We start from the raw sequence: 22,630 nt of genomic DNA, 5'->3' as shown, positions 1-22,630 counted from the left end.
ACCACGTCCTGCCAATGGTCGGGGACGACTCTGGTTACCGAGCTTGATGGTGAACCACTTAATTAATCCTGTCACGAAGGATTGGCACTTGCCTACTCTAGAAGAGTTTCTGGATCCGGGGGATATACCGATTATTCGGCGTATGTCGGTCAGTAAGGTCCAGCAACGGGATCGGTTAGTATGGCATTTTACCAAGTCAGGGAAGTATACGGTTAAATCAGGTTATAGATTAGCCAGAGAACTGATGACGGAAGTCGAATACGGACCAACATGTATGGCCCTCAGGGCCCAGGTGTGGAAGCTGGATGTTCCCCCAAAGGTCCAACATTTTTTCTGGCAGATTGCGTCGGGCACCCTCCCAGTGCTCGAACGACTTGCGTATAGGGGTATCCGGTGTGATACACTCTGCAAACGGTGTGGGGCTGCACCAGAAACTATCAATCATGCTCTCTTTGAGTGCCCTCGCTCGCTCGATGTTTGGGAGTTGTCCCTAGTTTCGTTAGTCCCCGATGGCTTTCCATTTGCTTCAATTTATGCAAATTTAGACTTTATTTTTTGGCGGGCAGCCTCTCAGTCGGGGGATTCGGATGTAGCTAATCGTCTTCCTTGGATACTTTGGACATTATGGAAAGATAGGAATAAAAAAGTTTTTCAGGGGTTACAGGCCGAGCCGACGGAAATTCTACACCAGGCGAATAATGATAAATTACTATGGGAAGAAGCAAAATCCTATTCGGATAGGTATTTGCATACTACGCCTCTGGTGGAGGATAGGGGAGCGTTTCCTCGATGTCAGATTGATGGTTCTTGGAAAGGGTCAGATGCTATGCAGGGTCTAGGATGGTGGTGTTGTAGTGATGATGATGCGACTCTCCTTTTGGGAGCACGGAGTCAGAGATGCGGTCCTACATCCTTACATGCAGAGCTACAAGCCTTGATTTGGGCTATGGAGTCACTCTTGGCGGCTGGAGTTGGATGTCAAAGCTTTGAGACAGACTGTGCAGAATTGGTGGCGATGGTGCAGACGCCTGACGATTGGCCATCTTTTTCGAACCTGTTAGAGGAGTTTCTTGTGCTCAGACCATGCTTTTCCTCGTTCTCCCTGATCAGGATCTCTAGAGAGCTCAATGTAAGGGCAGATTGTCTAGCCCGTTCTTCAAGATTGCTTTCCTCTGAAATTTCCTTTGTAAACTCTTTTCCTCCGGTTTGGGCAACCAATCTTGGAGTTATTTTTTAATTTGATTAATGTTTGGTTGAAAAAAAAAAAAAAGAATAAAAGTAAAAAAAAAAAAAAAACTAAATCATTAAAATATTATCCAAATGAAGTAGATGGAGAAGGAATTTCTTGATCTTGTTGTTGACCACGTTATTTTTGTAAAATATGTGCTTGTTCAATCTCAAAATACTCACGAAATTAGACATTTGAGTGAAGATGTGGAGTATTGAGATTTTTAATACGGTCCATGCAATTATACTCTTGTGGGTTAATTGATTATTTGTGGGAATTTTTTTACTAATGGTGATGCTAATGGTGATGTTTAAACTAAAATATATTATATTTTTATTATTTATATCATGTAATTTTCTTCATTTAATGAATGTTCAATTTACAGAATCTTATGATTTATGAAAGTTTTGCAAAAAGAAAATATATGGGGTCTAATTGTAAATTTTATAAATAAAAGGTAGTAATGTTAAAATAAAAATAAAATCTATTTAGAATATTCTTTTTTTAGATGAATATATTAGAGTAAAAACCATCTCTATTATAGAGTTCCTCTATTTTAGAGTAAAAAATAGAGATTTACATTGGATATGATCTAAGAACTTATTTAAAAAAATCAATTCGTTAATGAGAACCGAACACGAATTATTTAACAGTAAAAATTAAAAGATTTATACAAAAAAATCTGATAGTTTTAAATTATGAAATAGTATGGTTTATACACGGATTTGAAACTAAGACTATGAATGGTGGTAGTACAAGTGATATTCATTTATACAACTATAATTTGTTCCACGTAATCTGTTTACTCCATTCGAAATTTTTGTTTTCGTTTTTTTATTTTCCAGCTTTTGTACTTTATCTTCATAAGTTTAATAATACTTAGTGTTAATAAAAAAAAATGCAAATATCTTGAACATTATATGTTAGTGTTTAGGTGGGTATCCCACATCGATTTCAGATAGTCCTTATCTTATAGACATTGTTTCAAGTCAGTAAAACACACGGATACATGTTTTTTTATAGGGAGATTTCTACAATAGCACACTATATCTAAAACTTATTTCACTTGACATACTTTTTGTCATTAGAACACTTTTTGCATCATATTTTTTACTATTCATTAATTTTATAACTATTATACCCTTACTAAAAACAACAAAAAAATACAAATATTTTTGTCTCCTTTCTCATTCTTCTCTCTCTTCATTTCTTGTCTTTTCTCTTATTTTCCTTTTCTCTTTTTTCAATGCATGTTTTTTTTTTTATTCTCTATATCATAAACTTTAGATCATAAACCATAATTATAAATTTAATTTCATAGCAATTTTAACAAATGTAGCCAAGTCTGAAGAATTTTTACTAGAAAACATGAAACTGAAGAATTTTTGACTCCTTGTATTAGATTCTTTATAAATTTCCAAATTCATTGATGTTGTTCTTAATTGATAAAGAAAGATTTGAGAATTATATCACTGGTTTTTGTGCTAGAAACACTTGGAAAAACAGAAAGATTGAAACTCTCTAACCAAGTGTTAAATAGAATTGTCCACTTTTTTCCATTCTTCACTTTTTTCTTTATCTTTTTCTTTTCTTATTTTTCTCTTTCTCTCTTTGTAATCATTTTATTTAATTATTATGACATATATTTTCAATTTTGTTTTTATGATTCATTATAATTTTAATTTTTTCTACATTTTAAGATCCATTTTACTATATTTAAAACTGAATAATTGTATTACATATTATCCAATTATAGCTGAATATTTGTAAATTATTATATGGATACTTATTTGTGGATACTTTTTTATGGATACTTATTTGTGGATACGTTTTTGTGAATATTTTTTTTGTGGATACATAAGAATGTCTAATTAATATAATAATGCATTATTAATAAGAATGTTGTTTCCAATAAGAATGTTTCTCTAATGATGTCCATTTTGTATTGTTTATGTGGACAACATTCTTTACAAAATTGGTGTCCATTAATTTGTATGGAGCGGATTGTATTTGTATCTTAAAAACTAGGTTTGTATAATGAAAATTTGATGACATCATGTAGATGAGGTGCTACGGATACTCATTAGTTATACATTATCTATTTATATTTGAATAAGTGTTCGCTATTATGTGGATGGTTAACATATCTAGATGAATACTTACTTTTGGATGATCAGAGAAAAATATATGAATACCTAATTATCCAATTATAGTTGAATATTTGTTAATTGTTATGTGGATGCTTAAAATGTCTTGATATGTGGATATGTATTTGTGGATACTAATGTCTTATTTGTGGATACTTATGTGGATACTTATTCTAAAATCATATCCACATGGATGATGAGTTATACACGTCCACTAAAAACTACTTATGTTTTGGTGAAACAATCGTTGTTAACTATCAAAAAATTTTAACCTCATCATATCCCCTAAAAACTAAGCATGAGACCGTTCCTTATATCCTATCCTAAACCCTAAACCTCTAAACCCTAAACCCTAAACCCTAAATCCTAAACCCTAAATCCTAAACCCTAAACCCTAAACCCTAAAGCCTAAACCCTAACACCTAAATTCTAAACTTTAGACCTTAACCTTAGATCATAAACCATAATCATAAATTTAATTTCATAGAAACTTTAACAAATGTAGTCAAATATGAAGATCTTTTACTATAAAACATGAAATTGACCTACCTCAACCTGTAAACCCCGAACCTTAAATTAGGCCAAATTTTTGACTTCTTGCATTACATTCTTTATAAATTTCCAAATTCATTTATGTTGTTCGCTATTATTTGGATGGTTAACATGCATAGATGGATACTTATTTTGGATGACCAGAGAAAAAAAACATATGAATACCTAATTAGTTAAACAACGTGTGGTTTAGTAAATTAGTCATGGTAAACAATCAAACGATTTTAATCTTTCATGTCCATAAAATCAAGTCCACATTGACGCTAAATTATACACATCCACTCAAAACTACTATTGTTTTGGTGAATTAGTCATTGTTAACTACCAAACAATTTTAACCTCATCATATCCCCTAAAAACCTAAGCATGAAACCGTTCATTATATCATATACTAACTCTAAACCTTAAATCTCTAAGCCCTAAACCCTAAAACTCTAAACCCTAAACCCTAAATCCTAAATTTTAGATCATGAACCATAATCATAAATTTAATTTCATAATAATTGTAACAAATGTAGCCAAATCTGAAGATTTTTTTACTAGAAAACATAAAACTGGTGTTCAATAACATATAAAAAGATTTGATGGATGATATTATATATATTGAACATGAAACTATATAATCATAAGCATATAAGCATCTGGATTTGATTTTATAGATGATAAATATATCAAAATACAAAATTTTAAAAAGATATAAATGTGGCTAAGGAATATATATATTGTTATCCACTATTCAAGATTATTCAAACACATATATCAAAGAAAGGGAGTAAGATAAACAAATGAAATAAAAATTATTTGGAAATAGAGAGAGAGTTAGAGAGGGTGAGAAAGAAAGATAAAGGAAAGAAAATAGAGTAAAAAAATCATACACATAAAAGTAAGGTTTTGATCTCTCCTTATTGGTTGATTTTTGTTTAATGTTTTCTAATGTTTTTATTAACTTTCTAGTTGTTTAATTGCTTTAAACAATATTTAAGACCAATTAATACAATACATTTAACTCACACATTAAAATAAAATTATAACTGAAAATAAAATCTCCTTCTCTCCCACCAATATCAAATGTTGTTATATCTCATATGTATTGTAAAAGTTTGATTATATATTTTAATTTAGAAATTATTATATATATTTAACATGGTTTACAATTTTTATTTTTTTCATTAAAAAATAAAATATTTCTTTTATATTTCTTGCCTTTCTAATATATTCATATTTATTTTTTAAATTTCCATAGTTAAATTTAAATGCACATATGTTAGTTTTAACAAAAAAAAAATCAAGTTTATTTGAGAATTAGATATTCCTATTCCTTTTATTGGTCCATTTGACATTTAATTTTAAAAATTTAATATTCATTTTTAATTAGCCAAGACATTTTATTATATACATTAATGCATACTTTAAATTCATTTTTTACTACTGAATTATAACTGAAATTACATAAATTGTGAATTGACTTTTTCTCCTCCATTCATTTTCATTTAAACACACTATTAATTATAATTGTAACTTTTTCTAATTTAATTATTTTAGAAATGTAACTTCCATCACTTTTTATCCTATAAATAACCATTCTCACATCCTCCTCCACCATATCCCAAATCCTAAATATTTTCTTTGTTTTTTTATAATGTTCTTGCAAACCCAAATAAGAGTTTGATTATATTTTTTGTTTACTATATATTTTACATTGTTTTGAATTTTATTGTTTCTTTGTTTTATGTACTTCTCCTTTTCTTCTTTGTTTTCTTATATTATTTTGATTTAGAATACATATGTATTCTAATATGTATAATAAATTTTTGATGACCATAATAATATTTTGGTTATAACCATCTCATAATAAGGGAATCAAGCTAAAGAAAACATCTTAAGTCTTTACTTTAGATGTTTGATTAGTTCTTACAAATTAATGTATATTTATTTTATTCTTAAAATTTGAAATGTTCTCATGAAGGAAACTTTTGTAATATAATTATCAAATCAATTTTTTTTACCTCTCTCTTACCTCCAACAAAATTGTAATAAATATATTTTAGAATACTCATCATTATATTTCGTATGTGATTCAACATATAATTATATAAAAGTCATAATTTTTAAATTTAATTCAAATATGCACTTTAAGGATTTTGCTATAGAAAAAAGCAATTTGGTATTTATTTTCTTTCTAGGTTTTACTACAAGGATGAAAGATTGAACTAATCCTAGCAATATAAATTAAATTAAGGGGAATATAAAAAAACTGTAATATAATTATCAAATCAATTTTTCTTAACTCTCACTTACATCCAACAAAATTGTAATACATTTATTTTAGAATAATAATCATTATATTCAGTTTGTGATTCAACATATAATGATATAAAAATCACTTTTTTTTATTTAATCCAAATATGTACTTTAAAGATTTTCTATATAAAAAAAACAAATTGATTTTTTATTTTCTATCTAGCTTTTAATTACAAGAATTAAAAATTATAACTAAACCTAGCAATATATCTTAATTTAAGATTCTTAAATTAAGGGGAATATAAAAAAGATTTCTTTATCGTATTTTAAAACTTTGAATGCACTTCATATAATTTTATAGGAAATATGTATTTTTTACTTTCAAAATAGTTTAGCTTTTAATTATTAAATACTTTAGGTTATGTGTTAGTTTATATGAAAAACTTAAATTATATATTTAAATCACATAGTAAAATTTTGTTTTTATTATTAATAATATTTTATTACTTCAAATGCTTAAAAATACTAATAAAAATTATTATCAAAGTTGAACAATAAAAAATAAATAACTTTAAGAGATATGTATAATGTATGTATGGTTATATTTAAATAAGTTATATATTTTGATATTGTATGATTTGAATAAATAAAAGTGTCAAAAATGTTAATGACATTTAAATTAATTTGTTAAGTTTTTTTTATATGATTATCAAATAAATTTAAATTAATTAATATATTCTATTATACAACAATCCATGCATTTGGGCGGGATATTATCTAGTAAAAAATAAAAGAAAGATGTGTGTTGAGAAGTAATGTGTTTGGAGAGAGAGTTAGAGGATAAAAAAGTGTGTGATGGTACAAAAATATATTAGAATGCAATTTTTTTATAGAAAAATGTGTTAAAATGTAAATATTCCCTTTTTATATGATAAGCGCATAAAAGAAACATGGGATTGAAGAGAATAGAAAAAGAAAAAGTATTGAAATAAACAAAGGCCAAAACGCGCTAGTGTAGAGACATAAACGAAGACAGAAAAAAAAAACAAACAAAAAATTTCGATATGATCCATACCAAAACAAAAAAGAATGAATGAAAAGGGAAAGTGTTTTTACATAGGTTTCGTCAACTCTGAGTAGTATGTATCAGAGAATCGATCTGAGATCAATTAAGCAACTAATTGAGTCATTATGCTAATCGTTGAAGTACACTCACTTTGATTGGCGGATTCAAATCGATAGAGTCAGTGCGTTGACTTGGGATCTCTGGTTCATTCAGTAAACTGCTACGGTCGTTTCTTAGAGTGATTACTCTAATCCTTATTTCTCTTCAATATTTTTCATGGAGTCAACAGATTTTCTTGTTGTTCGTCCCATAACGCATGCAGCTTCTAATTTCAGAGTTCTGTTTTTTTTTTCAATCGCAGGCTTGGTCTAGGCACACAGATTTGAGTCAAGTTTTGGAGTCACATTTGGTCAAAACAGAGACGCTTTAAAAGGTAAACCAAATATGAACTGAATTATTGAGACAATGATGTAATGCCCTCATGTCAACAAATTATGTTTTACTGGATAGATAGCTTGTTATTATCCAGTCCATGAGTTTCATGTCGCATTGGATGTTTGTTTCTTTAATATACTATCTTTTTTCGTTGACTTGCAATGAAAATTAATTACACGTAGAGATTTAAATGAAAAACAACTTTATTAACATAGCATTGACATATTAACAAATTAAAATCTACAGACTGATAGTCTGATCAGTGCAGAGGATAAAGGGTAGTCATATAGCTTCTTCTTCGAGCCAATGGTTAAAAGGTTCCCATTGATGTTCCTCCTTGTGTCACATTTATTCGTCTCAGGTACGGCCGCTTCCATAACTCTGAGATAACATTTTTGGTGTTTAGTCACTATTTGATGATTTTTTTTCTTCATTGTTAATTTTCGTATTAATCGTAGGAGTAATGTCGAGAAACTTTACTATAGAGAACAAATGCGATTACACTGTCTGGCCAGGACTACTAACCATGGCTACTATGGTTTCGCCCACCACTGGCTTCATCCTCAAGAAAGGGGAGTCGCGTGTCATCAATGTGCCATCGTCATGGACAGGTCGTTTGTGGGGTAGATCCCACTGCTCCACCAGCTCAACAGGGAATTTCTCTTGTGCCACGGGAGACTGCGGCTCCGGAAAGATCGAGTGCTCCGGAGCCAGAGCATCGCCTCCGACGACTCTAATCGATTTTACCCTCGACGGTCCAAACGGTGAAGACTACTATGACGTAACTGTCGCGGACGGTTACAACCTTCCCTTGGTTGTGGTCCCACAGCTTTCAGGGAGTGGCCGCACATGCAGCAACGTTGGTTGCGTGGTCAACCTAAACAAGACGTGTCCTTCAGAGCTTAGGGTGATGGGACGCTCCAACAAGGAACAGCCCATCGCTTGTATGAACGCTTGTGACAAATTCGGGTTGCCGGAGTTCTGCTGTTATGGTGAATATGGCACACCTGAAACATGCAAACCGACGCTTTACTCGAAGAATTTCAAGAACGAGTGTCCACTCGCTTATAGCTATGCATATGACGATAGAAACAGCACCGTCAGATGCTCAAACTCAGCTAACTACATCATCACCTTTTGCCCGCCGATTACTTCCAATACCACCAAGTAAGTTTCCGTAAACACCTAAGCAAAACCTTTATGTCTGATTAGCGCCTACTGGTTTCTAAAACATGGTCTGTTTAGAGACTAAACATTGGTATCTTTTTTATAAACTGATCTGTATGTATTTATGTCACTTGTTGGATAGCAACAACATAAGCTCAGCGTCTCAAACCTCCAAGGAAACTAATGGAGGAACAAAACGTAAGTTTATTACATTTACTTTTTCATATCAATAAATCTTATGTTTCTTTTTTCTTAACAAGACTTCTTGTTTGTCTGTTTTTTTTTATGCAGAAAAATCATGGAAGTTAAAACTCATACTTGGTACCATATCTCTCGCTCAATCCATCTGATTGTAACCTTGTATACAAAAAAACACCTAGATTTTTATTCTTCTAGCTTTATTATCTTATTCCAGGAGTCTCATCAGCAGCTTTAACCATGATGATCACAATTTTCGTCGTAATAATATTGAGAACAAAGAACGAGAGAAAGAGTGATTGGGATGAACAGAATGTTGAAGCAGTTATAATGTTGAAACGATATAGTTATACAAGAGTCAAGAAGATGACAAACTCATTTGCACATGTTCTCGGGAAAGGAGGATTTGGAACTGTCTACAAAGGAAAGTTACCCAATAGCGGTCGGGATATTGCAGTAAAGATCTTGAAGGAAACAGAGGGGAATGGAGAAGAGTTCATCAATGAAGTAGCTAGCATGAGTAGAACATCTCATGTCAATATTGTTTCTCTGCTTGGATTCTGCTACGAAAGGAACAAGAGAGCTATTATCTACGAGTTCATGCCGAATGGATCCCTCGACAAGTTTGTTTATGAGAATATGTCAACCAAGAAAGATTGGGGAAAATTATATGACATTGCGATAGGTGTGTCTCGTGGGCTAGAGTATTTGCACAATCGTTGTGTCACAAGGATTGTGCATTTCGACATAAAGCCGCAGAACATACTCATGGACGAAAATCTTTGCCCTAAGATTTCAGATTTTGGTCTTGCTAAACTCTGCAAAAACAAGGAGAGCATCATATCGATGCTACACATGAGAGGGACCTTTGGATACATTTCCCCTGAAATGTTTTCCAAGAACTTTGGAGTAGTTTCGCATAAGTCTGATGTTTATAGTTATGGGATGGTAGTTCTCGAGATGATTGGAGCAAAGAATATAGAAAGGGTTGAATATTCTGGATCCAACAATAGTTCAATGTACTTTCCAGATTGGGTCTATAAAGATTTTGAGAGGGGAGAAACCACAAGGATTTTTGGAGATGGTATGACCGATGAAGAAGAGACAATTGCAAAAAAATTGGTATTGGTTGCTCTATGGTGTATTCAGATGAATCCATCTGATCGTCCACCAATGATAAAAGTCATTGAAATGTTAGAGGGGAATCTAAAGGCTATCGAAGTTCCACCTAATCCTTTCTTGCTTTCAACCGCGGCAACGGTTCCAGATGCTCTTGAAGATAGTAGTGAGACTTCAGCCTTCTTTAATCCAAGTCATTCTGAAAGAGATACTCGCTTATCTAGTGAAGATGCTATACACTTTTCCAAAGAAGTGTTGCAACAAACTGTTGAAGAGAGTCAACATGGGTCAAGGTCCTCCTAAGCTAAAGTGAACCCGAGTATGGATATCTATAAAACTTGACAAGATCTTAAGTTATTCTTCTCGATTAGGTTTTTAAAATTTCTGACTAATTTAGTCTTAATTCTATGCTTACTAGATGATGTTTATTGATGAAAACACTCGACATTGTTCGTTAATGAAGACTAATTTTCATTGTTTATTTTTAATGGAAAATCAGTTTTATTATAGGGTGATTTACTCAAATGTCATCTAAATTAGGTAATATTACCAGAATCTACAAACAAAGATTTTATTACTATAATATTTCAGGTATTTTCAAAATATCCAGCGTGCCTTTGTTTTATGTTACCGGAAAAAACATAATTACAAAAATGTCATTGCCACGTCAGAAATGCTGATGTGTAACAATAACTCAGCCATAACGCGTTACAAAGGTATGTTGCAGCTGAGTTATAGGTATATTCCGGCTGAGTTATGGAAAAAAACATTTGAGTAAGAGCAGACGGCTGAGATAGAGCATAACTCAGCCAAGAGTTACGGCTGACTTATCAAAATCTGGCTGAGTTAGAGCATAACTCAGCCAAGCGTTACGGCTGACTTATCAAAATCTGGCTGAGTTACGCTCTAACTCAACCGTCCTTACGGCTGAGTTTTCACCCGATGGTTGAGTTCTTAAAATTTTGGCTGAGTTATCACTACGACACGGCTGAGTTACCATTTTCCGACTAGCTGAGTTATCTTACAACTCAGCCGTGATAGGCTGACTTATCGTACAACTCAGCCATTTGACGGCTGACTTATTAGCAAAAGATTAATTACTAGAATGTTATTCAGTTACAACTGACTTATTAAACGATACGGCTGAGTTACATATTTTCAGTTGATGAAGCGGCTGAATTTGGCGGCAATTTTTTTTGCTTTTTAATTACTGTAATGTTTTTCATGTTGTGACTGAGTTATAATTTGTTTGATGGCTAGGTTTTATATAGGCTGAGTTATTAATTGTTTGACGGCTGACTTGCCACGTCGGACGCAACATCCATGTCAGCATTCCATGTCATCTTTTTTTTCTCCGGAAATACGAAACGTCGTTCGACTCTTGTTCTTCAACTGGTAAATAAGTGAACTATTTACCTTCTTCTTCACCTTGTTCTTATACTTCTTCTTCACTTTTCTTCTTCACCTNCGTCAGAAATGCTGATGTGTAACAATAACTCAGCCATAACGCGTTACAAAGGTATGTTGCAGCTGAGTTATAGGTATATTCCGGCTGAGTTATGGAAAAAAACATTTGAGTAAGAGCAGACGGCTGAGATAGAGCATAACTCAGCCAAGAGTTACGGCTGACTTATCAAAATCTGGCTGAGTTAGAGCATAACTCAGCCAAGCGTTACGGCTGACTTATCAAAATCTGGCTGAGTTACGCTCTAACTCAACCGTCCTTACGGCTGAGTTTTCACCCGATGGTTGAGTTCTTAAAATTTTGGCTGAGTTATCACTACGACACGGCTGAGTTACCATTTTCCGACTAGCTGAGTTATCTTACAACTCAGCCGTGATAGGCTGACTTATCGTACAACTCAGCCATTTGACGGCTGACTTATTAGCAAAAGATTAATTACTAGAATGTTATTCAGTTACAACTGACTTATTAAACGATACGGCTGAGTTACATATTTTCAGTTGATGAAGCGGCTGAATTTGGCATCAATTTTTTTTGCTTTTTAATTACTGTAATGTTTTTCATGTTGTGACTGAGTTATAATTTGTTTGATGGCTGAGTTTTATTTAGGCTGAGTTATTAATTATTTGATGGCTGACTTGCCACGTCGGACGCAGCATCCATGTCAGCATTCCATATCATCATCTTTTTCTCCGGACGCAGCATCTTGTTCTTCAACTGGTTAATAAGTGAACTATTTACCTTCTTATTCTACTTGTTCTTCTACTTCTTCTTCACTTTCTTCTTCACCTTGTTCTTATACTTCTTCTTCACTTTGTTCTTCACCTTGTTCTTCTACTTCTTCTTCACCTTGTTCTTCATTTTCTTTCATGGATCCACTTCCAGTTCTAGTTGTTTCCGGTAATTGGGTAAAGACACAGAGATATGTATTTAACACCGACGATAGAGGGTGTATAGTTGTGCAGATAGAGGGAGGCACAACACACGATCAGCTACGTCTCTGTGTAGAGTTTTCGGCGAAAGAGTTTACAGAAACTAGTGGAGCTAGAGGAAGTATAATTCGGCCAAGCAATGACTCGAAAGTAGAAACTACATAAGAAGTGTACGGTGGGGGATTTGAAGGCACTTGTTTTGATTATGGTAAGATCGTTGACAAAGAAAACCAAGAAGAAGAAGAAGCTGTCAATGTAGCATCTGACAAAGAAGAAGACGATGAATTTTCAACCCGATTTAATGTTTTCGACGACTCCGATATATCAACCATTAAGGATTTATAAATCACTATAACTCAGCCGTCACATGAATCGACGAGACCTTTCGTTTTCCCGTAAATATTATAACTCAGCCGTAAAGTCATATATATCAGTCATTTACTTTCATATTGTTTCTTGTGATAACTCAACCATAAAACACTATAACTCAGCCGTAACATGAATCGACGAGACCTTTCGTTTTCCTGTAAATATTATAACTCAGCCGTCAAGTCATATATATCATTCATTTACTTTCAAATTGTTTCTTGTGATAACTCAGCCATACCTCACTAGAACTCAGCTGTAACATGACCTTTCGTTTTCCCGTAAATATTATAACTCAGCCGTAAAGTCATATATATCATCCATTTACTTTCAGATTGTTTCTTGTGATAACTCAGCCATAACTCACTATAACTCAACCGTCACATGACATTTTGTTTTCCCGTAATGATTGTAACTCAGCCGTAAAGCGATATTTTGGCGGGAAACCATCAGTTAACCTAATAATAGATATATTTATATTCTAAATTTAAATTTTGAGTTATAATAATTTTAATATTCAATTGTTGGAGAAATACATTTAGAAAAATAAAATTCTAAATTTGAATAATAATTAATTAATTATTTTCAATAATATCTTGTGATAAAAAATTCACTTTATGAATTTATTATGCGTGTGGATTTGAGCAGGCACAGAATTAGTGATTTTTCCCGCTTCCCTAACAATATTTTTTGTGACATCGAGAGACGTTTTAATACTTATTAGGAATCTCACAGAACAAAAAACCCTCGAAAGAAAGAAGAATATGTTTTCATATTATTGAGAAGACCCTAAACGATAACTCAGCCAACCCTCAAATTAGAATGACTAAATAACCGACTAAATCGAACCGAACCGGAAACTATTTTTTCCATTATTTTCGGTTAATTACGGTTATATTCGGCTTGCTATCGGTTATATTAAGTTAATCGACCAAATTTGGATAACATTTGGATTATTTATGGTTATATATTAATCTAACCGACCCATAACCAGAAATAACCGAAAAGTAATTTCAAATTTTTTTAAATTTTCAAATGGTTATCATATAAGTATATCCAGATTACCACCTTAAACCAAACACAATATAACCAAAACCAAACTGTTATATTAAAACCCATAATGTTGGAAATATGAACCTTAAACCTCAAACTCTAACCCTAACCCTAACTTTAACCCCTAAATGTCATGATTTGAATGTTTTACACATTTTGATCAGACTGTGTAAAAATCAATCTTTGTCTATAATTATTACTTTTTATTGCTTATAATGATTGTAATATTCATTTTTTCATTCTATATTTTAATTTTGAGTTATAATAATTCTAATTTACAAATATTTCATAAGTCAGCCGTTTATGTCAATAACTCAGTCATATCAGTCAATTGTTTGAGACATACTTTTATTAAAAAAAAAATTAAAAATTCAAATTCAAATTTTGAATTCCTTTTAAATAAAAATCGCTAAAAACTCATTTATTATGCGTGTGGTTCTTAACAATAAACATAATTATTGTTTGTGTCTCCCCAACAACACTTTTTGTATTCTCGAGAAGATATATAGTAAATTAATATATCTGTTGCATAACTCAGCCATAACTTTACCATAACTCAGCCAAAACCCTCAAATTAGAATGACTAAATAACCGACCAAACTGAACTGAACCGGAAACTATTTTTTCCATTATTTTCGGTTATATTCGGCTTGCTATCAATTATATTAAGTTAAGCGACCTAATTTGGATAACATTTGGATTATTTATGGTTATATATTCATCTAACCGACCCATAACCGGAAATAATCTGTGATTTTTAACCTTCCTTTCTCTGTAGGTTTAACCTTCCTTTCTCATTACTTCTACATTTTTTTCTCGGGTTCACAGGAGGCAAGGTTGCTTACACTTATAGAAGGTGTTCTTGCTGCAAATATATTCGACTGGGGATCTCGAGCATGTGTGGATCTATATCACAAAGGAACCACTATTGAAATATACAGAATGAGCCGCAACAAGATGCAGAGACCGTGGAGGGTGAGACGAATTTGTATTTGAATGAATTGAAATCACTTGCTAAAGAGCATCATAAAAGGTTCAACTACAGCTCAAGGAACAATAATGTATCAGTCTGAAATTTTAGCGAGCAATTTCTCCACCATGATTCTCTGCTGAGTCCCACTTAGAGGTTCCGAATTCATCATTGCATTGGATACGATAATGACTGTACGTGGAGCAGCCGCGTTTACCCAAACTCTACCATTTAAGCCCACAACTATCTCGAATGAGAGTTTCTTTCCAAGAGCCTCGATGACCGGACAAGTTGGTGAACTCAACAGCCTACAAGAGATGAGCATTTAGAGTAGGCAAGGAAAAACAGCACTGTTTAGCCTCCAAAGCTTTAAACTTACCGTCAGTACAAGACTCCTCCGGATTCATTCCTGTGTTTGTCTTGACCACCCGAAGATAAAGCAGAGTGCCTACCTGTTTAGTACACAAACATTTTAACATTTCGGAAACAAGAATTGATAGAGAGTGTCCAGATGAGAATTTAAGAGAGCTTTCTGATTAATCAGAATGTGTACATGCCTCAAACTTGGGAATATTTCTTCTTGTTCCTCCTTCGAATGCAAGAACTGGCAAAAGCGCTCGTTGAGGTCCTTTTATGTCCACCCAAAAATTCTGCATGAGTAAAAAGAAACACTTCAATATCGATACATCATAATAAAATACATTCAGAGATAATGACCAATCTGAGAGGGATCTAAGAACATTACAAGAATCTATTCAAGCAAGATCACAAAGGACTTACATCTCCTTTAGAATCTACCACAATTCCAAGAACATGATCTTCACGGCGAGGTATGTACTGCAAAAACCATAATAACAGAGTCAACAACAACTAGAATTGAGACTTACACAGATAATCAACAAAACAGAACCGTGCACAGACAAATAAATAATACACAACAAGCTCAAACCAGAAAGGCAAAGATTGAATCATCTTATAATGAATCGTCTATAATCCAACAAAGTTCATAAAAAAAAAAAAAAACAGAAATGAGATCTACAGATGAAACAGATTTAAAAAACCGATCGATCTCCGGGCTCATAGAAGCAGGAAGATGAACGTACCGATTAGAGAAAAAACAAGTAACAGTAGTAGTAGTAACAAAGAACGAACGAATAGTAACAGAGTAATCGAATCAAGTAACAGAGAAACACAAGATCGGAACAGATCCGTCGAGGATGATCACTCGGAGTCCGATCTCGGCGTGTAACAGACCTTGGAATCAACAACGTCGCCGTATTGAGAGAAGGCTGTCTCAAGAGCTCTGTCATCGGTGGCCCAGGCTAGACCTCCAACGAAGCACCGGAACTCAACATCTGCGGACGCCATTGAAAGATTTTGAGAAAGAAGAAGAAGATCTAGAGTTTAACAGTGAGGGACGAAAGAGATTTGTGAAGAATGAGGAAGACGAAGTCTCCAATTTATAATGGGGGTGAGGGAGGCTGTGATGATGACTACTAACTCAAGGTTAAGATATTTTCTAGCGTTTAGTGAAAGATTGGTTTAACTTTGGTTAGATTTGTGGTTCACTCATGACACTAAACATTTGAGTAATATTTAGAAGATTTATAGATACGAGTAATAAACCAATTTTTGGATAACATTTGAATAATGCTTGATCTTTAGTAGAGAACAACGCTAGTTTAAACTTCCCTGAAACAAAGCTAAGGTATCTGTGAACTTATTTTGTTTCCAGATAGGCATTCTATTGATTGTACTAATGTTTGCGCCAATTTAACGTTTAAAGTAACAATTTTCTTCAACAGTAACAAATTTCTTCAACCCGACAAAAATGTAACCGTTTAGCAAAAGGGAAAAAAATATAACCGTTTAGCAAAAGCGGAAAAAATATTTAAAAAAATTATAACCATTTAGTCTACCAACATATTAATTGGGATCGAATTAGAGAAGTCTGATCGGACTACCATAAAATCTCAAAAACCTACTAACCTATAAATTTTAAAGGACTAGTACTAGGTACGATCTGGATGAAAGACCAAATTCATTATAAATGCTTCTTCTGAAAGATTTCATGTTCATAAGTTTGATTTTTTGGAATGAAAAAAATCTAAAACACTAACATTCATTATAAATTGATTCGTCAAGAATTGATTGTGGAATGAGATTTCCTAAAACCATAAAGTCTACATTTTTTAATTGATCTTCTAAAGAAAATGCAACATTAACCATCAACTACGATTTCTACATGATGAGGTAGAGAGACACAGTCACGAAAATATTAATAATTTCTGCAGGATGATGAAAGAATTCGAAAAGCCTTTAAAGAATATATGTGCATGCGAGAAAAGCATTAGATAATACGATTGCAAAACACACAAATTCTTTTTGAAAAAATGATATTTTAGTTTTTCTTTTTAATTTTAAGATGATGGCACAAATTTAGACTCATCAATCCAAAAGTTAACCTTAAGAATCAAACTGAAAAGAACTTAATTATATAGGTTTATATTTTTAACTTGATTTAAGAATAAAAAATGTATATATCAATACTCCATTTGGTTTTAAACACTTGTGAAACGCATCGTCCAAAACGATTTTTTATCAGCTGTAGCAAATAAATAAACTTCATTGATCGAAATATGAAGTGAAACATAACGGAGAAAATTGAGGGTAACTTCATTCATTCATTGAAAATTCATGTTATGCATTATCTATATTTTCTAGATCTTAATTTTGTTAAGGATATTGTTAATATTCTTGGGTTGATACAAAGATAATCTCTTGTTTCATTTTTTTTTGGTAGTATGTTTAAATTGTGAATTTGGTAAATAACTAAATTTGATATATATCAGATTTATGATGGTGAACAATTTGAAAGATGAGTTAATTAGATTAATATAAGGTTTATTTGACAACAAAAAATAAATAAATTTGATATATAAATGACAATATAGCACCTACTATGCATAAATTAATTGACTACCTACCATGAAAGACAAAGTCCAAATGACTAATTGTATCTCATCCGTACATTCCTCTTTATTTTCTCTTTATTCTCTGTTGAATAGTTATATCTTCTAATAATTTACATGCTTTTGATTTCTATAAGAACATTAGTTTTTTTAAAATGGATTTTCTGCATATATATATATATATATATATATATATACTGTATATATATCATATATTGATTTTTTAATTTTTCATATCATAAATATGTGAACAAATATTTGAAGTAAAAATAGACATACAATTTCCAAAACTTTTTTCCAGTTTAGAAGATACTTGTTGGATTGTTGCTTTTACTAGAACTTGGTCGAATGCATTGACGTGGATTTTTCATATCACTTTTGAATTTAAAATTTTCTCTTGGATGGTGTTCACCACCGAAATCATGTATAAGAATGTTGATTAGACTTGTTGGAAAACACAATTTACATTTATGACTAAAAACTATGTCAATAAAATGTTTCTTCATCACAAGTTAATGAGAAATAATAATGGTGGAAACAAAGAATTTGAGATGATCATAAAAAATCGTAGACAATGAGGGAAAATATTTCTGTATATCATTGCATATTGCTTTACAAGGCTTTAATAGGCTACAAGAGAATCGAATCATATCTAATTACAATGAATGCAGAATCCCAATCATATCACAATCGTATCACGTACTATTTGTAAACTTGATACGCAAGTATCCGAACTGAATCCATTAATAGATCATCAAAGAGTTATTGAAAGAAGTACCATCAATGTCATTCGAGAATCTTTCAAGTTACTCTATCTAACAAATGACCTCAAACATAATTTAGAGATATCAATATCATGTTTGTTGCAAACTAGCCATTGTATGTATATAGGTGCATGGTACAAAATAGAGAGAATTCTAGAAGTATACAAATCCTAGAAGGAAAAGTTCAGAGATTGGGGTTTAGTGCGATTGCTCGTCACAAGGGTCTACCGCCAAAATTGTAAAACGGTGAGTTTGATCATAATGTTTTAACTAGTATTGTAACTTTGATTAAACCCTTTACCCGAACACATTAAAAACTCCAAAAAAACTGACTGTTTAAAAATAAATTTCTACTTGATTAGATCAATTAGAGAGAATTATATGCCATTTGTCACGATTTACATATATATGCCATTTAATAATCTAAATCCTAACTGTTTATTTTCAAAGTTATAACAAATTGACTAGAAAATTAACTTTCAAAGTACAATGTGTGTGTGTTTTTTTTTGTCAAGATTTTTCAGCCTATAGTCAGATACTCAGATCATATCCACACGGTGACCAAATGATTGGCTGAGAGATTTATATGGCTAGGAGAAGACACTCCTCTGTGTTCTCTACATTATTGTTGTTCTGATTTTGATTGAAGGTCTTTTGCCCTGTTTCTTTACTTTTGCCTTTTTGGACATTGTTTTTATTTTGGCTGGGATGCCTTTAATGCAATTTTATTCGATGATGAAAACAATATTTATTGTAATATTGGTTAGATACTTTAGGCTCCAGAAATGTCCTACGTAGTTACTTCCTAATCAATGTAGACGACAAAAGGGTGGTCAAATTCTGAATACATTTTCTATTTCTTCTCCTTCTTTCATTTTTTTTTTTTTTTTTTACGTATGCCTTCTTCGTCGATCCAATGGGTAAAGGGTTGTCATTGATGTTCCTCCTTGTTTTACTTGTATTCGTCTCAGGTACTGCCGTTTCCTTTATTCCAGAGAACTCTTTTTTTTTTTAGTTGTTAGTAATTGTTTTAATGGCAGGAGTAACGTCGAGAAACTTTACTATAGAGAACAAATGTGATTACACTGTCTGGCCGGGAGTTATATCCACCGGGAGAAGTGTTCTGAACTCCACCACCGGCTTTTCTCTCAAGAAAGGAGAGTCGCGTGTCATCAACGCGCCATCGTCATGGACTGGTCGTTTCTGGGGTAGGTCTCTTTGTTCAACCAGCTCAACAGGTAATTTCTCCTGCGCCACCGGAGACTGCGGCTCCGGGAAAATCGAGTGCTCTGGAAGCGCAGCACCTCCAACGACTCTAGCTGAGTTTACCATCGACGGTACCGACGGTAAAGACTTCTATGACGAAAGCCTGGTGGACGGTTACAACCTACCGTTAGTGGTGGTGCCTCAGCGTCCGCAGAGTGGGCAGTCATGCCTCAACCTGACAAGGACGTGTCCGCCGGAGCTTCAGGTGATGGGAAGCTCCGGAGAGGAAGAACCAATCGCCTGCATGAACGCTTGTCAGAAATTCAAAACGGCGGAGTTCTACTGCACCGGCAACTACTCGACACCTCAGAAATGCCCACCGTCGCTTTACGCCAAGAATTTCAAGAACGAGTGTCCACTCGCTTATAGCTATGCTTATGACGAAGAAAGCACCATGTTCACATGCTCAAACTCGCCCAACTATGTCATCACCTTTTGCCCGGCGATTACTCCGAACATCACCAAGTAAGTTCCCGTACATACTTTTCCTCTCTAGTCACTTTCCTATTCGTCAAAGACGTATCCACGTAGGCTAGTTTGACACAATGTTCTAGAGACATTGGATCATACACGGCTTTAATTTTGACCAAACATTGTAGAGATATTTTCAAGAACGTTGAGTTGACATGGACCATATATTTTGGATGGATCATTACTATGTGAATTCGGTTTGGTGTTTATAAGAGTGTCAATATGGATAACTTAATCCAATCCAACTAATTTATTAGGCTTGTCAGTTATATCCAATATTTACACCAATTTTAGTAATGTAATCCAAGCTTCTAATAATCCTTTTAAAAAAGAAAAATTGGTTTTTATGTGTCTAAATGATCTAAGCCTAATGATAGTTGTCAATAAATAGTTATTTTCTTCTACTATATATGGTCAAATTTGCTAAAAAACATTAAAAAAAAACTAATACGGTTTTTAAGGTAGTAGTTTAGGCAGCCGATTTATTGGTATGCAAAATCCAGAAACACTAATCAGTCCTTATACATGCAAAATCCTAATGTCTGATTAGCACCTACCAAAATGTTAAAATAGTGCTACTTTTGTTTTTATATACTGATATAATTATGTCACTTGTTGGATAGCTCAACCTCAACGGCTGAATCTCCATTTCCAGCTCAGACAAAAAATGGAACTCTTGAACCTCCCTCACAGTCTCAAACTCCCAAGGAAATTAATGGAGGAACGTCAAAACGTAAGTTTTTATTTATTTACCTTTTCATACTAACGTTTGCTAAACAAGACTTCTTGTTTGAATTATCTTGCAGAAAAATCACCGTGAAAGTTAAAACTCATACTTGGTACCATATCTCGCTCAATCAATCTGCTAGTACTCTTGTATATATACAAAAACACCACGATTTTATATTCTTCTTACTTATCTTATATCCAGGAGTCTCAGCAGCTTTAACAGTGATCATGATCATCATTATTGTAGTCGTGATAATAGTGAAAAGAAAGAGTGATTGGAATGACAAGAACGTTGAGGCAGTTGTAATGTTGAAACGATATAGTTCCAAAAGAGTCAAGAAAATGACAAACTCATTTGCGCATGTTCTCGGGAAAGGAGGATTTGGAACTGTCTACAAACGAAAGTTAGCTGATAGCGGTAGGGATGTTGCAGTGAAGATCTTGAAGGTAACAGAGGGGGATGGGGAAGAGTTCAGCAATGAGGTAGCTAGCATGAGTAGAACATCTCATGTCAATATTGTTTCTCTTCTTGGATTCTGTTACGAAAGGAACAAGAGAGCTATAATATACGAGTTCATGCCGAATGGATCCCTCGACAAGTATATTTCTGAAAATATGTCAACCAAGATGGATTGGGAAAGATTATATAACATTGCGGTAGGTGTCGCTCATGGGCTAGAGTATTTGCACAATCGTTGTGTCACGAGGATTGTGCATTTTGACATAAAGCCACAGAACATACTAATGGACGATCATCTTTGTCCTAAGATTTCAGATTTTGGTCTTGCTAAACTATGCAAAAATAAAGAAGAAAGCATAATTTCAATGCTAGATGCGAGGGGGACAGTTGGATACATAGCCCCTGAAGTATTTTCTACGAATTTTGGAGGAGCTTCGCATAAGTCAGATGTGTATAGTTATGGGATGGTGGTTCTTGAATATAAACAAGGTTCAAAATGCTCGTTCCAATAATAGTACAGTGTACTTTCCAGATTGGATCTATAAGGATTTTGAGCAAGGAGAAATTATGAGGATTCTCGGAGATCAGATAACCGAAGAAGAAGATATAATTTTGAAGAAAATGGTATTGGTTGGTCTATGGTGTATGCAGATGAATCCATCTGACCGGCCACCAATGATCAAAGTAATTGAAATGTTAGAGGGGAACTTAGAAGCTCTTGAAGTTCCACCTAAACCTCTCTTGTATTCACCCGCGGCAACGGTTCCAGAAACTATTGAAGATAGTAATGAGACTTCAAGCTTCTCTAACCCAACTCAGTTTGAAAGAGATACTCTCTCAGCTAGTGAAGATGCTTCACACTTTTCAAAAGAAAGTGGTTCAACAAACTGTTGAAGAGAGTCAACATATATCAAGGTTGTCCTTAATTACATTCAACATGGTAGGGGATCTCTTAAAACTTGTCATGATCTTGGGGTACGCTTCTCGAATGACGGTTAGTTAGTTTTTTTTTTTTTTTTTTTTTTTTTT

The 22,630-nt window shown here is 33.2% G+C and overlaps 1 protein-coding gene and 2 pseudogenes across 1 annotated transcript; 2 read left to right on the top strand and 1 right to left on the bottom strand.

Moving 5' to 3' along the window:
* Positions 7,211 to 10,610, top strand: LOC104724175 (LEAF RUST 10 DISEASE-RESISTANCE LOCUS RECEPTOR-LIKE PROTEIN KINASE-like 2.3). Its single transcript, XM_010442622.1, has 7 exons — positions 7,211 to 7,472; positions 7,596 to 7,667; positions 7,916 to 8,030; positions 8,128 to 8,836; positions 8,979 to 9,034; positions 9,128 to 9,157; positions 9,252 to 10,610. The coding sequence occupies exons 3-7, from the start codon at positions 7,976 to 7,978 to the stop codon at positions 10,454 to 10,456; spliced, it is 2,055 nt and encodes a 684-aa protein (XP_010440924.1). The 5' UTR covers positions 7,211 to 7,472; positions 7,596 to 7,667; positions 7,916 to 7,975; the 3' UTR covers positions 10,457 to 10,610.
* Positions 15,012 to 16,307, bottom strand: LOC104728295 (annotated as a pseudogene).
* LOC104724177 lies at positions 19,485 to 22,618 on the top strand (annotated as a pseudogene).

The sequence above is a fragment of the Camelina sativa genome, chromosome 11 (assembly GCF_000633955.1).
Source record: "Camelina sativa cultivar DH55 chromosome 11, Cs, whole genome shotgun sequence".
In the NCBI taxonomy this organism is placed as follows: domain Eukaryota; kingdom Viridiplantae; phylum Streptophyta; class Magnoliopsida; order Brassicales; family Brassicaceae; genus Camelina; species Camelina sativa.
The sequence above is the reverse complement of the archived record's forward strand: the minus strand, read 5'-3'. Positions and strand labels throughout refer to the sequence as shown.